Source organism: Epinephelus lanceolatus, chromosome 23 (assembly GCF_041903045.1).
Source record: "Epinephelus lanceolatus isolate andai-2023 chromosome 23, ASM4190304v1, whole genome shotgun sequence".
Classification (NCBI taxonomy): domain Eukaryota; kingdom Metazoa; phylum Chordata; class Actinopteri; order Perciformes; family Serranidae; genus Epinephelus; species Epinephelus lanceolatus.
In genome coordinates this window covers 27,764,358-27,780,663 of record NC_135756.1, presented here as the reverse complement: position 1 = coordinate 27,780,663, position 16,306 = coordinate 27,764,358, and the positions used below count along the sequence as shown (strand labels likewise).

The window sequence follows — 16,306 nt, the reverse complement described above, 5'->3', positions numbered from 1 at the left end:
AAACAAAAGAAGAAATCTAGAACAAAGTGGATGATATTGCCTGTTATCAAAGGCACCCTGTGAGGGTATTGATCCATATCAGTCTGTGGGGATGCTGCAGAGACAGTAACACTGCAGCTACTTCCCCAGCTCAGCTCAGAGCTTCAGTGCCCATGTAGCGCACAGTCACATTCGATAACCGGTCACACTCTGACTGCTCCGTTCACCCATGCTGAAAATGGATGCACTCATGGAAGTATAAGTAGCATATGCGCACATCTATTTAGCAACACTAAAACCCATTGTAATGTATAATGTCTGTTGGTTTTGATCTTTTGATCTAGGGGATGTCTGAGAAAACCTTTGAAATCTTTTGTGTTGGCTCCAAATTGTTGCTGTGTGGTTAAAACCGTGTGAAACAAAGCTAAGAAAAAATCCTTGTTTTTAGTTTGACAGTGTTTTTGAGTTTAGCTGATGGTGTTAAGATTTTGTCAACATGTCATTCTTTAGTTCAAGTTCACAGAGTATATACTAGAGCTGAAAGATATGGAGAAAATCAGCTATCACAATGTTTTTGACCAAATACCTTTTATTGATATTACAGCAATATTGTAATATTGGCACTAAGAGCCAATCCTACAATATTACGGCAAAATCAATAGAGGTGTTTGGTCAAAACATTGTGATAGCTGTTTCAGTTAATTTTGCTTTTGTTGGCCCAACACCCATAGCCCATAACTAATCAGATCTTTTTTAAGAAAAAAAAAAAAAGACATGAAATTGGCACTCCTTTGACTCAGTGAGCTTTAGTGCCAAACTTTAAAGCAATTCCCATTTATAGGTGATGAAATTTTTATGTTTGTGATGTAAATGTCTTGCCTATTTATTTTACTTTCTGTTGGCTTTATTGAAATAGCCCACTAGTACCCAATACCCACCCTCCCATATCCACTGGCTAGCTTACGTTAGCTTTGGCTACTCTGCACTGCGCATCACCTGGGTCGGGTGGGAGCTAGCTAGCAGCGCTGCTTATTATTACTGCTAGTAACGTGTTGCTGCAGAAACATGGTAGCCACCCTTCAGTCTCCACCCAGGTCACCGCCATGAGGTAGTGGCCTCATTTTGACCTGCTAAACCCCATTAGCATTGTTAACAATGTTAGCACCACTTGCTGTGCTGACACTGCTAACAGAGCTAACAGTGATAACACATAAAAAGGGGGTTTGCGGCTCAAAATTGAGCTGCTTTACTCACCGGTGTGACCTGGAGGGACACTGGACGGTGGGTACATTATTTCCACAGTGAACGGTAATTGCTGAATGAGCTAGCTTCTACCTGACCTGGGTGGTACACAGTGCTGTAAACTGAAGTGTAGCAAAATTTATTTATAGACTGACATGCGTAACCTCTCAAAAATATTCTCTATGGTTAGCTGAATAATGGAACCTTTGACATCCCTATTTTACACATTGAGATTTATTGATATATTGCCCAGCCTCAGTTCATACAGATGTGCATCAATGAGCAGGACTGTGGGGGTGGTGTTGTCTCCTTGTAGCGTCTCTTATCAGGTAGCAGTAGAAATTCTCTCTCTCACTCACACACACACACACACACACACACACACACACACACACACTTACCAATTTGAATGCCCAAGGAGCCAAACCAAACAGCTCTGGGTTTAGTAATGACCCCGAAAGGTCAAAGGTAACCACCAGGCCATGGGAAGTCAGAAAACTGGAATAGCTGAAGTAATTGCAAAGATGGAAACAATACTTTATATTTAATAAAGTAGTGGGAAGGCATGCTGGTATCATTTAACTTCTGCTGTGCTTACAAGCTTCATAAACATCATTGACATATGGTGTGACGAACATGTTTTGTACTAATGCGAACATATGATACGGTCATGAGAACAGCTTATATAACGAGAAAGAAGAGAAAATCATAATACTACAAGAAAACCTGACGAATATGTTTATTCTCTAAATGTCAACACTGGAGTTTTGGAATATTACTACATCCTGCTTTGCCCTGTTACCTTCCTGCTATTGACTATTGTTTCAGGGAGTTTAGTCATCCTTGGTGTAAGTGGCTCAGGTTAAGAGTATCAGTTAAACTCCTAAAGCGTAAATAAACATACAGGCCTTTCAGTATGTTGCATTTCACACCAGGATTACCCACATTCCAGCACCTAATAAGACCAAAGTAGTGAAAGAAAAAAAGATTAATGTAGTGCAGGTTTAAGTTTACAAAACGATTGTGCTGTAAAGCCGAATGTTCTCTGTGAACCTTCATACAGTCAGGTGACAGAGTGAGAGACTGGATTATCTCACTGTTTAGTCATCTTTTACATAACCTCAATACGCTACACTACGCGGCCTTATTTTCTGATTAGCTGGATGTCGAGAAAAACACATATGTTGTTGTGAACCCGACATTCACTGCAGGCAGCTTGCCCTTCTGAACCGTGTTATGTAATGTGCATGTGCGTACAAGTGTCAGTGTGTACGTGTGGGTCAGCTCATCCCTTTTGAAGTGAGGTAACCTTTTCAGTTTCGAACATCAGGTGTTTTATGTGCAGGTTCCCTCAGCCCCTTGTGGGTTCCAATGTTACCCCAATGGGGACGAGTGTGGAATTTAAAAAAAAAAAACTTTCCCAAGGCAGTGATGTCCCCTTTTGACGTTTATTCTAAACATTAGTCCCAAATACTTAGCTAACCAAGTGCCCTGAGGACTTTTCTCCAGACAATCAAATTACACATTGAATTTATTAAATTAGGCAAATGAGTCAAAGTTCCCTCAAGTTGAATGTTAAAGGGGCTTGAAGTTCAGTTTACTTGTCATGATGAGTACAACTCACCCTGGGAAAACGGCCCTATAATGATGATGTCATCATAGTAATCTCGACTTGGGCCGGAGACCTAAATTTTTTAATGAAAAGACTGCTTTATAAGCTAGAGAAGTAGGGTTTGAAAGAACTGGGTATTTAGGACGTGGACGACTTGAGAATCCCCCAATTTTATAGAAGTGCAATAATAAATCATTGGAGTAGCCCCTTGAAGTTAAAATGTCTTCGCTATTTGCAGTTAATCTGTCTCTGTAAAATAAAACCCCCTTATTAGGCTGAAACGTTTAGCTTTAAAGGGTCACCTTGGTATTTTTCAACCTAGACCCAATTTTCCCATGTCTTCGTAACTAAGTGACTAGTGGGAACAACAATTTTTGAAATTTGTCCGATATTGACTCAGACTGCTGCAGCCAGCAGCTGCAAAACAGTAAACACTAAAGGTGCTTGTTTTTGCCACTGACAGGCTCAGATTATTATTCGAAGAGTATATAGTGTGTATATACACACACAGTCAAAGCATCACATGCAGTATGTGGGGCGGCTCTGATTATCAGCAGCAGTACATTACTGTATAACAGTCTCTCTGTTCGACTAGCCACAAGGTTTCCTGTTTGTTGGCCGAACCAACACTATGACTTTAAGTCCCCAACAAGACAGAGCCTTGTTTTAAGCACAATGGCCCATTCACCACAGTGGATGCAATGTCTCATTATTGCTCGATGACATGTGATGGATGCAAAGATTAAGGGCTGTATCTTAAACAGATGTCAACAAACTGGACGGGAGGAGGGGGTCATCCAGAAGTGAGTTATGTAATGTCTGGACAAGAAGTGCACATCTGCTGCTGGTTTCTAGATCGCCCCTTCTGTCTCGTGCAAACAATTAAAAAGTTGATATGAAACAACATAGCTATTTTGTAAATATAACGTACATGCATTTTTCGAGGAATAGAAACCCTTATCATTCAGTATCCCAGTATTATTTTCCGCCTCTCCTTCATATCAAAGCCTTAGTGAATTGTCAGTGTAAAAGACAGTGCAGGGCTGGAGTATGAGAGAGAAGGGAATGGGAGGGAAGGGTGTGACAATAGAGATGGATATGATGGGACATCAGTGATCAGCGGTTCGCTCCAGGCACTGAGCTGCGCATTGTGAACCATTGCTAGACACCCATTTAAGCAGTCAACTGCAAAAGCCTTTAAAAAGGAAAGCAGAGACTGTAGGATTTGCAACAAAAGAAAAAATAATAATGTCTGAGGTAGTGACTCTTACAGTGGACAATGAAAGATGTTAAAAAATATAATAGTGGGGTTAGAGATAAAGCTGAGGCTGTGGTTTTTACTCCGAGTAAACCACAGTGGTTAGCAGGCCCAGTGGCAGTGTTAGAGCGCGCTGCAGAGCATAGAAGTGAAGTGTGGTATGACGGCATCCCTGACACGTCCTCTCTGCATGGATGGGTCACTAAAATTCCTCTGATATTCTCACAGAGCAATGCTGAGTGGTAACTAGAGTATGATAATGCGTTGGCTCATAGAGACTGCTGCCTGTGGAGAAACTGCTAAGCTATACTCAGGGTTAAATAAAAACCATCCATACCAATATATTCTATAGGTTTGTCAACGTCTGTTGTACAGTGAAGTGAGGACATGCCCAGACTTCTCTCACAACGCCTCAGTGAAGAGAGTAAATTGGTTCTGCAAGTATTTCTTTAATATCTTAAAACCATGACTAAGTGAGGGAGTAGCACTCAGATCAGATTAGTGTGGCCGCCCACTTACTGAGACTAATCTGTTCTAAACATTCTGTCAGAGTTTCGGGTTTGTGTTTCTAATCCTTTGAGTCATACAGGGAGATGATGTAGACCGTATTAATTTGATCCTCCTCCGAGATCTTGGTGGTTACTTCCATTTTTTTCCCATAGAACACCTTAAAGTTGTCAAATACTACAACTACGACAGTTTTTTTGATACCTCGGTTCTAAAAAGATACGATCTCTGTTGATTATACATTTGATAGTATCGAAAGTACCGAAGCTATTTAAAGAAAAGACAGATCAACAATGAGATTTTCAACCTAAGGCTACATCTATGGCTGTTACGTTGTTCTCTTCAGCAACGAACCCACCACCTGACTGGAGGTGTGTGTTCAGTGACTTTTCTGTTAATGAAGAATAAAGAAAGAAAGTGTGCCTAGGACAAGGATTGCATCGAAGTTTAAAATTCTGGTATCATGAAAACCCCAGAACACCTTGATTTTTGTTGAATCCATAATTGGTTACCAATCATCCATGCTTCTCCCTTCTCGTCTCTAGGTATGGTTCGGTGAGAAGTTCGACGCCCCTTTGCTGAGCCCCAGGAGCCCTCGCAGCCCACTAGCACAGCGGCACGGCCCCGGCCTCGCAGATGTCTTCCAGTACGACCAGTGGCTGGCAGTGCGACATGAGGCCACCCTGGTGCCCATGCAGGAGGACCTGGCCATTTGGCTCACTGGCATGCTGGGTAAGAGCTGCATGTTGGATATGAACTACTGGTTTTGTCCAGGGGCGGAACCAGATGTAAACATTCAGGGCTCAGCCTAAACCAAAGAGGGTCCAGGGGGGATTTTTTTTTCCATGAATGCCAGCTATATGCACTATTTTTTAAGATAACAGAATGACTAAAAATCTCTACATAATTTAGGGACAACATGAAAGTTGTCAAGGTAAGAAGTGATCTATATTTTAATGTTTTTTCTATAAACTATAGCACCTTATTTTTATTCAAAATACACAAAAACAATCCCAATGTTAATTGGCTTGTTTTCATTGTGAATTACAAAATGGTCAGCAGGCCACTTGGCACCCAATTGTAGCCCAGATTTGGCTTGGGGCCATAGGTTTTAGGATCAGTGCTGCAGAGCCTACATCCTATTTTGTACCTGTTTGTTCTCCAACTGTCTTCATCATTCTGAACTGTAACACAACAAATGTTAAGGATGTCTAATTTTCACTCGTGCAATCTAAAAAGAGGCAACACTGTTCTTATGTACATGAAATACGTAGGGTTGGAATTTGGCCCCTCTGACTGCCTGGTATTTTTTCATTTTGACATATTTTGCTGAAGACAAATGTTGATTTTTCTCTTTCTGGTGTATTGTAGTTGCTGTAATGGCAACCTGTGCAAATGTGAATCAACACTGTGCACAGTTTCCCCCTGGAGGCTAGGAAAATACCAAAGCACAATTGACACAGGTCTCCCATGTAATTGGATTTAGATGCTGCCATTTCCAACAGTGCCTCAGCAAACCATAGAAACAGGAGTGGAACAAAATCCCTCATTTCATCCGTCTCTACTATTATACTGACATGTATTGTCCCTTGCCATACAATGGAGCAGTGAGGAAACTGAAGCTGACTGGAAACTGACTCTATTGTCAACTGGTGAAACTGTTTTTTTTTTTTAGAAGCCGAAGTTTTTCTCATGAGGAATGTGGGCAGGTACTAAACACTCAACAAGAGTTATTGGTAGCGTGACCGTGATGACCTGTATCCCACATTTTTTAACTGTCTGACCGATCTGGTCGTCGATCCCGAGGGGCCGGATGCTGCAGAAACAGGTGGCGTGCCGCGGGTAAAGTTTCACGCCCGGAGGCTTGGCTGTTGTAGTTGAAAAATAAACTTTTGTGGGGCAATCTTTTGTCACTTAGTGTTATGGCTATTTTGGATTTTGTTCCCAATGTGAATTCAGTTCAGATGGCCTTTGTTTAGTTTCCTAGGGCGGTGATTTACAATAAGGGGTCGTGGGAGAGCCATAAGTCCTTAAGGAGTCCTCTGTTGAAAGGCAACAGTCTTTTTGTAAGGTCTTACGACAAAGGACACTGAAGAAGAAGAAAAACTGCAAAGTGAAAAAGGATTTTTTTTGTTAAATCTGGGCTGTAATTGTATTAATTTATCTTTAGTTTTGTTAATTTCATCTATTATCTTGCAAATAAAAGGATGATTTTTGCATTTAATTCTGTATCTTTTCACTTTTCCAGGCGAAGAGGTGAGAGCAGAGTTCTTCATGGAGGAGCTGAATAACGGTGTGAAGCTCTGCCAGCTTATCGGTGTGCTGCAGACCAAGATCGCCCAGAGCTGCCCCTCCGCACTCTGCAAGGTGAGTCACACGGCAGCGATGAAAATAGCTAGGACCGTCGTCCAAAGGACAACTTTCATGCTCACACATGGGGGGGATGTTCGGGGAGGGTTCTGCAGGTCACACTATAAACAAATCTATGACTCAGTTCATTTGAAGATGAGTTAACGCGCATTAAATTCCTGCTGTTGTAAATCAAAATGTCATGATGATCTCCCTGCAAGCTCTGTCATTTGTTTTCCATCCTCCATGTGTGCAAACATCTCACATGAACATTAACCTGTCTATATTTTTTGTACATTTTAGTCCTCATTTACGTGTTAACTACATGTCCACACTGAGTTTAATGATGAGGATGATTTATAGTTTATTTTTCCCAACAGCTCTTCCCTACAAGGAAGATTGCATGTAAACGGGACGCCTCTCCGGGTTCCTTCTTCGCTCGTGACAACACCGCCAACTTCCTGGCCTGGTGCCGCCACATCGGTGTGGAGGAGACTTATCTGTTCGAGTCAGAGGGCCTCGGTAAGAGCTGCAGCAAACATCACTTAAACTATGTAACTTTTTTCATCTTTTCCGGACTAAATGCATCCTTTCTATTGGTATTTTTTATTGCTTTAGATGCACAATGCCTCTCTCTTGTCATGAAAAATATGGCACAGATGTGGAATCCATTACATCCATTTCAAGTTGTGGTATAATACTCGTCCAATGACAAATGGCCATAGATAGAATTTCAAAAATCTATATTTACAGTCAGCTGGGATTGACTCCAGCCCCCTGTGACGCTGTAAAGGATAAGTGGTTACAGATAATGGATGGAAAAAAGGCCAAATTAGCCCGCAGTCTCTTTTTTCAAATTGACTTTCTATTCAAACTCTCATGTTGGCTTCAGCCTTTCCCTCAGTTCATGTAAAGCAGCTTTAATTTTGTTAAAGTCCAGCTAAATGTGACTGTTTTTTTGAAACAACAACTTTGTTTTCAGCTGATATGACCTGGCAACCCTTTCCTGGTCATGTAGGTATGAATCTCTGTTGTTGCAAGCACCCACAGTAACTTATTAAAGTTCTTCTCCTGGTGCTCTGGCAAAGATTTACATAGTTTGACATAATCCTACCGCTTAAACAACCAGATAAAAATTCCCAGTAAAGGGCGCAGTTAGTACTGCAAAGTTGAAGGAATCAAAGTTCAAGTTTTGTTTATCCAAACAAGCAGAACAAAAAAATGTCACGTTAATCCTCTGGTAGGGGGGGATCAAAGTGCAACAAAATAGTCCAAATAACTTTGTTACACCTGTCTCACATTGGCCAAGCCATACTTTTGAATTTGAAAACTTTGGAAACTCTATCATGATGAGTTTTCCTGCAGGTGCTTGGCCACCGTTTACCTATTGGAAAATTCTTCCCCTATTTTTCCTCTTCAGCTTTCATTTCTTTAGTGAGCATTGGGTGAGTCCAAGACAGTTTTAAAATCAGGCCAACACCAGAGTGCGGTGCAGTCCTGTGCAAGACCAGACAAATCCTTTAAGGTTCTATATACGGCAGAGCATTGATACAGCAGCAAACCACTATTTGCAATGTAAAGATCATGGACTGTGCAATAAAGATGGACGACATAACAGCTCTCCAAAAGTGAAGCCAAAACATCTTGATCGCCCTTTGGTGGCTGGCTGTAGGATAGGCCATAAACCCCGCCCCCTCCATGTTAGCAGATGAGATCTGTTGTTGTTTTGATAAGTTCTGGTTTTAACCAGTTATTTGATGCTATAAAAAAGGGGTCTGACGTCATGATTGACAGTTGTGTGTGCCAATTGGTGTGCTTGCAACCAATGGTGCTGCTCACAATTAATGGGATGGTTGTATGGTTGGGAACTCGATACTGCAGAGATGGTTATTGCAAAGCAGCAACCCTCCAGTTTCCCCGTTCACGCCGTTAGCACTGTTGTCGTTGTTAACACTGTTTATGCTGTCAGCACCATTCATATTGTTAACACTGTTATTCTGTTAGCACCATTTACACCATAAGCAGTATTCATGCTATTAGTGCTGCTGTTCATGCTGTTGGCACTGTTGACACTGTAAGCACTGTTCAGGCTACTAACACTGTTCACACTGTTAGCACCATTCATACTGCTGGCACCGTTCACGCTGTTACCAGTGTTCACGCTGGTAACACTGGTCACTCTGTTAGAACTGTTCACGTTCTCAGAACCGTTTATGCTGTTAGCACCGTTAACTGCTAGCCCCCTGCTCTGCCATCTTCATGTTGAGAGCCTTGTGCAGACAACCTCTAAATCATAGATACCCTCTGAATGTTGGAAACAGCTCCTATAAGGAGTTTGTTTAAATATTTGCTAGGATATAGATCTATCTGGATCTCTCTTCTTTTTAATAAGAACACAGGCTAACATGAATTTAATTACCACATGTTTTGGAGTTAATATTGAGCTTTATTTCGAGGATGTTAACTGTGTAAAACAGACAAGACTGTGGCTGTAAGCTCCTCATAACTTTGCAGCTCTGTTGAGCTCTGTTGTTTAAGCCTTACTTCTTAATGGTTTAATAGGATCTGTTGTGGAGTGCAATCGCCTTGAGTATCCACTATGGGGGATCACTTCATTACAAGTAATGGCTCTCCAAAAAAAATGGATTGGAGCGATTTAGAAACAAAGCCATACCTCTCTGTGTGCTGTGATTCTCTTACTCCTCACTATATATTTTTGTTTAATGAATGTCCTTGTGTGACTGGAAAGTTGTGCTGTTCACCCCCAATGCTCTGTTCTCTTCTGCATGAATCACCCAACAGCCCCTCAGGGAATAACTAACTTTATCTTATGTGCTCATAGTGTCACGTTTTAGAATGTTACATGTGAATTTTGTTGCACCTCATCCTCTGTCCTTGCATTCCAGTTGTGTTTATGTAAAGAAAGCAGAGATGGCAGCTGCTTGTTCTCACTATTTTACTGTTAATTGTTGTGTTTTCTGCCTCAGTGCTGCACAAGGAGCCTCGGCAAGTTTGTCTCTGTCTCTTGGAGATCGGCCGCATCGTGTCCAAGTAAGTCAGAATCAATAAGTGATTGGTTGAATATTTTAGGGCCAAAGGTGCACTTGTAACCTGTGCTATGTGCCTCCCAGGTACGGTGTGGAGCCTCCTGTGCTGGTGAAGCTGGAGAAGGAGATTGAGTTGGAGGAGACTCTGCTGATGACAGAGGAGCCGCCTCCAGCCGTGAAAACCTTCAGCGTTTGCTGCCAGCACGGTGGCCTCTACCAGGCAGGGGTGAGTTCTGACTGACAGCTGGAGAATATAAACAGGAAATAAACACTGCACTGTTTTTAAACATACAGATCATAAAACCCGAAGGTAGGAAGTGTTAGCTGATCCAGTTACTGCCCCCAAAACACTTCAAATATTGGTGAGCTGTCATCTAACGTCAGTGTAGATGACAGTGTTCACCACACAAACGAGCACAAACGAGCGTCGAAGGGCTACAGCTGATCACGTTAGCTTCACATAGGTGGTCCATGTGCGACCCAGTTGAGGCTTCATCGGTGCCCCACAGGGTATGACGCATCACAGCTGACCACGTGACGCTCTGCCGGCGCCCTGTGACTCACTCTCACAGCCACATGGATGCCAAACACAGGGATGAACTCTCTGTTTATGTAGCAGAGTAAATAAACACCTTCTGAATAATTTCTGATGGACACCATCAGCGTTGGGTGGGGTTATTTACTCCCCTGTCCAGATCAGCAGGTAAAACACTGTCAGGGTTGGGGTTTTATTCCCAGAGGAGACAACTGGGCTAAAAATAGTTGCACTCATTGAAGTGGAAGGCAGTTTGGATAAAAGCATCCACTGACTAGAGTATTTATCACCAAATGCATTTTCCCTTTTTTTCAGATACAAATCAGCAGCTGGTAAACTGATGTTTGCATTTATTTTAGTCCAGTGTGTCTTCATCACTTTGTCACTTTCATCTCATATTTGGAGACAAGTTTTAACAAGACATGTCTCACTGCTCTCTTCACCGGGTGTAATTGCATTATTGCTCACTTATGCAGCAGCAAAAACTGGACACCCTTAATTGTATCACTGTTTTCCAGCCATTTGAGGTGACGCTGGATCATCTAAAATGAAATAACTACATCATATGTCTATAAAGAGACTCCACTATTTCTGCCAATAAGACCTCCAACATGGCCGCCTTATGATCCCCTATTGTCCTCTTTGTAGGAGCACGGCATGGACGATCCACCCTGCAACTGCGCCAACAGAGTGTCCATTGAGTACCTGTCTGAGGGACGCTACAGACTGGGAGACAAGACCCTCTTTATTCGGGTGAGTGCTCTGACCACACACACACACGCGCACACACACACAAATCTCTGCAGTGGGAGTAGACTCATGTGTTGGCTCACTTCAGTACTCCAGACAATCCAGTCAGTCACCAAGCTGTCTCATTCAGAAGTAGCTGCCTGGTCGTGTCCAGGCTTTTGAAGTTCACACATTTGGATGTTGATGTTGCAGTATGCACAAAATCAGGACATACTACTACTGCATAAAATACACACAACAACATGTCAGTCTGGTCTAACCACCATGTTCATAACTGTATCTTTTTACAGTTAGGGCTAACAATGTCAACACAAATAACAAGTTTGCCAGTTTTACATATCTCCTTAATCCAAATCTATTGCCAGTCTATCTAGAAGTGATTGTTGTTGTAGTATGACATCACAGTAAGTCGGTCTATAGTAGTACAACTATAAATACTGTGTTTATATCCTATTAGGATACGTAGTAGGACACACTCTGGCAGCACAAGCTGTGTTGTGTGTGTGTGTGTGAGCTCTGGCAGAGATGAAGAGCGCAGGAGTCTTCATTCCATCACCGGAGGCTGTGATTGGACACATATAAGCTCGTTACAGCGCGTAGCGGCGGATTGCATTAGGCGATTACATCATAATTACTCTGCTGTACGTGGTGCCAAGCCTCAGGACAGAGAGGCTCATTTATAGATCCACAGCAGCTATTTTGGGAGGGAATATGTCACTGTTGATTTTTGATCTCCCACAGAGATCTGTGATATTCATGCCTCCACGCCAGAGGCAAAGTGTTTTTGGGTTGTCCGTCTGTCCCATTGTAATGAATGCAATATCTCAAGAACGCCTTAAGGGAATTTCTTAGTTAGCACAAACGTCCGCTTGGACTCAACAATGAAGCGACTACATTTTGCTGGTCACTGTGACCTCACGAGACATGTTTTGGGCATAACTCAAGAATTAATACACTAATTATGACAAAATCGCACACAAATGTCTAACAGGATATATGATAAAGTGATGACATTTTATATCCAAATTTATTTCCCTCCAGATGCTCCATGGTAAACATGTGATGGTGCGTGTCGGCGGTGGCTGGGACACACTGCGCGGCTTCCTAATGAAATACGACCCTCTGCGAGTGCTGCAGTTCACCACTCTGGAGCAGAAGATCCTGGCCTTCCAGAAAGGCCCCCCCAGCCTGGGAGGTCACCACGGCAATGCAGCCCCACCCCCTCCTCCTGACATGGACCCCCTCGCTGCTGTCAACAACCTCATCTCTTCCTCATCCTCCTCTTCCTCCTCCACCTCATCGTCGTCTTCTTCCTCAGGCTCGGCTTCTAAGCCAACGTCTGCAAATGCTGCAGGTCAGACGTGTCGGTCCTACGCCGCCTCCCCGGCCTGCACGCCCACTTTGCCCAGAAAGGGTGCTGCCACAGCACCCAAGAAGAACCTGCAGGCGCCTTCTTCCCCCAGGAAGCCCACCCAGCTGCCCCTGCCCATCACCACCAAAGGTTCCTCCTCTCTGCCTTCTACACCTGTGGGAAGCTCCACCAAACAGTCTCCCAGCCCGGGGTGTCAGGGTGCGCAGCTCCATCGCAGAGCGCTGACTCCATCTTCGACTCCATCCCTAGCTCCATCACCTGCCCCTGCTGAGCCAAGCACCTCCTCCAAAAAGAAGCTCAGACCGCCACAACGCGGCCCCCTCTCTCAGCCAAGGAGCCCAGTTTGCCCTGAGCCGTCTTCCAAATGCCCCAAACCCTCCAGCCCCTGCACCACCCCCATCGCTGCCTCTGTGCCTCGCCCCGTCACTGCACCAGTACGGGCACCCACCCCTAAAGATGCCCGGCCCCCAACGGGCGCCAGCCAGCGCTCTCGCCTTGCACAGCGCCGCCCCGGCTCCCCAGCCTCGCGCCTCCGTCTAGAGGCAGCCAGGCGGGTGCGGACGGCCGCAAGAGCTGCAGCGACGCCAACTCCCCAAACCCGGACCCCCACACCCAGCTCACGGACAGCCTCCCCGGTGCTGCCAAAACCTACTAGCTCTCTGCCGAAGAGCAAAGAGGTCACAGCCAAAGCCAAGGGGCCGGCCCCGAGCAAGGCGCCGGCTGCTGCCCCTCCACGCGGCACTGCTGCTGTCCCCGGGCGGGTCCCAGGGGGCAACGCAGGCCCTTCTCCCGCCAATAAAGCCAATCAGAAAACACCAGCCACAGCTCAGAGGGTGGGGCGAAAGCAAGCAGCAGCCGCCACCACCAACCCCATCAACGGGAAGTCAACTCTAAAACCTGAAGCTACTCCAGGACCAGTCCTGGCCCCTCAGAAAACCAGCGCCAACGTCAAAGCCATCAAGACCGAGCCGGGCGTCGCCAAGAAGCTCCCACAGTGCAAAGGCAAAAGTGAGGAGCCTTATTTTGAAATGAACAGTCGGAGGAGGCAGAAGACGTAACGGGGCGGTCTCTGGAGACGTCGCCAAAGCCAGCAGGCTGGTCACACAGCTTCTTACCACAAAGCAGCACTTGTTGGAACTCAGACTCTTTTTTTTAATCACTAACCCTCATTAAAACACTTCTCATATTTGACCATTATTTTTGTCTTCAAATTAATTTTTGTTGGTTTTTGTATGTTATTTAATAGTCTTTTATTTTTTTTAATCCAAAAGGGTCAAAGATGTTTCTGTACGTGTCGTCTTTGTGGTGATTTAATGGTTGATTTTTTTTTTTTGTTTTGTTTTGTTTTTTTTGAGAGGCCAGCTAACCTGGTTAACACTTCAACTTGCACAATGTTTACATTTTTATTTTGGATACATGTATAGCTGTTACTAATGACTTTTACAGAACAAAGGATGGAGTTTTATAGTTCAAACACTAACCTCAAAGCTCTTATAGCTCAACATAACATGACAGGATACAGCCATGGTTTAGTAAAACACACTTAGGTGAACACCTGCAGGACACAGATCAGTTTTTAATTGTAGCAAAGCAGCTCCTGAGTCCTGTTTGCTCCAACAGGTTACCAAAGTTGTGGAATTTCTGGAGTTCAGTGATGAAACTGGAACACAAATCATGGTTTCTGGTGAATTTCTCTCCCTGGTGAGAACATACTTTCCACTGGTGGACAGCCAGACGTAATACTTGTCTGATTTTTGTATAAATGATATCTAGGTGGGAGGTTTGTCTTGATGGCACCAGACAAGGCGTCATCAGGAACAAGCCTTCCTGTCGTGTGCCTTCATCAGAAGTCTCATTTCTGAGCGGCATTAGAATGTATTAGATGATCGGTGGGTGGTGGTGGTGGTGGTGGTGGTGGGGGGGGGGGGGGGGGGGGGGTAATGGTTTTTACTGATGAAAATTGCACAGTGTGTACGAGCACTCATGACTTTGGTTCCTCAGAGAAAGGAATCCAGAGTCGCAGATGAACTACTGATCAAACGCCTCTTTTCTTTTTAACAGACTCTAAAAACCCTTTCAGAGCAGAATCGACTCTGTATAGACGTGTTTTTATATGGTTTCTAATGTTTGTGTGTATTAAAAATCTAGTTTTCTATGTGGTGTTTGTGTATGTGTGAGTATATACAGTATATATATTATCAGTGAGGCTTTTGTTTCTTGTTTGGCACTTTACAGAAACCGCCGTGTTTGTCAGAATTTGAATGTTGCTTCTGTCGATTGTGTCTCTTGTTCCAGCTACCTTTTGTCATTTTGATCAATAAATGGACAAGTGTTTTAAAGGTTATCTCGGCTAAGCGGAGTTTGTCTAACATGGTATGCTGTTGCAAGTTGTTGCTTCAAATGTTTTTGGAGGATTTGTTTCTAAAGCCTTAAAACTCTTAGCCTGAATACCTAAATAATTCCTCTAAGAATTCAGACTTTGGGGAAAAACAAAGAAAGCAACACAGGTACTTAGCAATATGTAGAGGAATGTGTAATGATGCTAACTACAGGTGACATGCTAATGGCTAACTAGTGTTTACTTGCACACACACAGGAAAACTGCAACTTTATTGCAAACTTGTGCAATAAAAAGCACAGAGTAGGAGTAAGTTGTGCCATGAAGAATAAGAAAAGTACATCAGTGGAACAATTTACATAATATCTGGAGATTTAGAGAGTGTAGTTGGTAGGGATTATGTTAGAAAATTGTCAAGGATGATAAAAAAGATTCATATCTTTTTGTTTTAGGCTGCAGACCAAAAAACCAAATACATCTAAGTAATGAAAAATTAAATATAAATGAAGCATAAGGTTGTTAGAGCAATTAAAGGAACACGTCACCTCCCAAATGATCTTTTGTATATCAGTTGCTCACCCTGTGTTATGCTGAATTCTTGATGAAAACTTTTTTCTAGCATGTGTCATTGGTGAACAAAGAATCCAAAAACTGAGAAAATTCTTAATGAATTGGAGTATAATGGGGGCCATGTTTCAGAGAGGCAAAACTATATCAAAACATCTCTTTACAAACTCTCACACAACTCGTGCAGTATAATCCAAGTCTCGTTTATCCAGTCGAATGTTCAGTACTTCCCAAACACATTCATTTTTGCTAAAACCTTCAGCACAAACAGCGCAGGCATGCTACTTGTCCGTGCCTGAGACTGTCTATGCATAACAGATGTTTTGACATTTTTGCTGTTGGCGAACACAATTCCCTGTGACTTCAATTCATGAAGAATTTTCTGCGTTTCTGGATTTTTTGTTCACTGTGATGGCATGCAAAAATAAAAATTTCTTCACAAATTTAAGGTAACATTGTGGGCCGTTCCAAAACCGGACCCTACCCACTCCCACTCTGTCAAGGAGTGTCACTGCATTTGTAGTCACCTTCACAGCTCATGAAGCTCCCTACATCAAGATGTTGGGTGTAAACACAGGCAAGCTTTGGGACAAACTTCCTCTCTGAAGCGGTAAGAGGAGCTGTCGTTACATTTGGTCACCATGGAGAAAAGTAAATGACTCCCATTTGATGTTCTTTATATGTGTTTCTATCACTTGCACCACTGTTTACCAGAATTTTGATAGTGTATATTATCCTTGTGCCATTAAA

At 43.3% G+C, this 16,306-nt stretch overlaps 1 protein-coding gene across 2 annotated transcripts in view; it reads left to right on the top strand.

The window, feature by feature from the left end:
• The window catches only part of gas2l3 (growth arrest-specific 2 like 3), a 30,729-nt gene extending 16,177 nt beyond the window's left edge, over window positions 1-14,552 (top strand). For both annotated transcript variants that reach the window (XM_033615200.2, XM_033615199.2), the window contains exons 3-9: window positions 5,144-5,330; window positions 6,847-6,965; window positions 7,328-7,469; window positions 9,935-9,998; window positions 10,079-10,220; window positions 11,178-11,282; window positions 12,321-14,552. In XM_033615200.2, the coding sequence (XP_033471091.2) occupies window positions 5,144-5,330; window positions 6,847-6,965; window positions 7,328-7,469; window positions 9,935-9,998; window positions 10,079-10,220; window positions 11,178-11,282; window positions 12,321-13,709 (2,148 nt within the window). In that variant the 3' untranslated portion in view covers window positions 13,710-14,552. The remainder of the gene's footprint in view (window positions 1-5,143; window positions 5,331-6,846; window positions 6,966-7,327; window positions 7,470-9,934; window positions 9,999-10,078; window positions 10,221-11,177; window positions 11,283-12,320) is intronic.
• The last annotated feature ends 1,754 nt before the right edge of the window (window positions 14,553-16,306 follow it).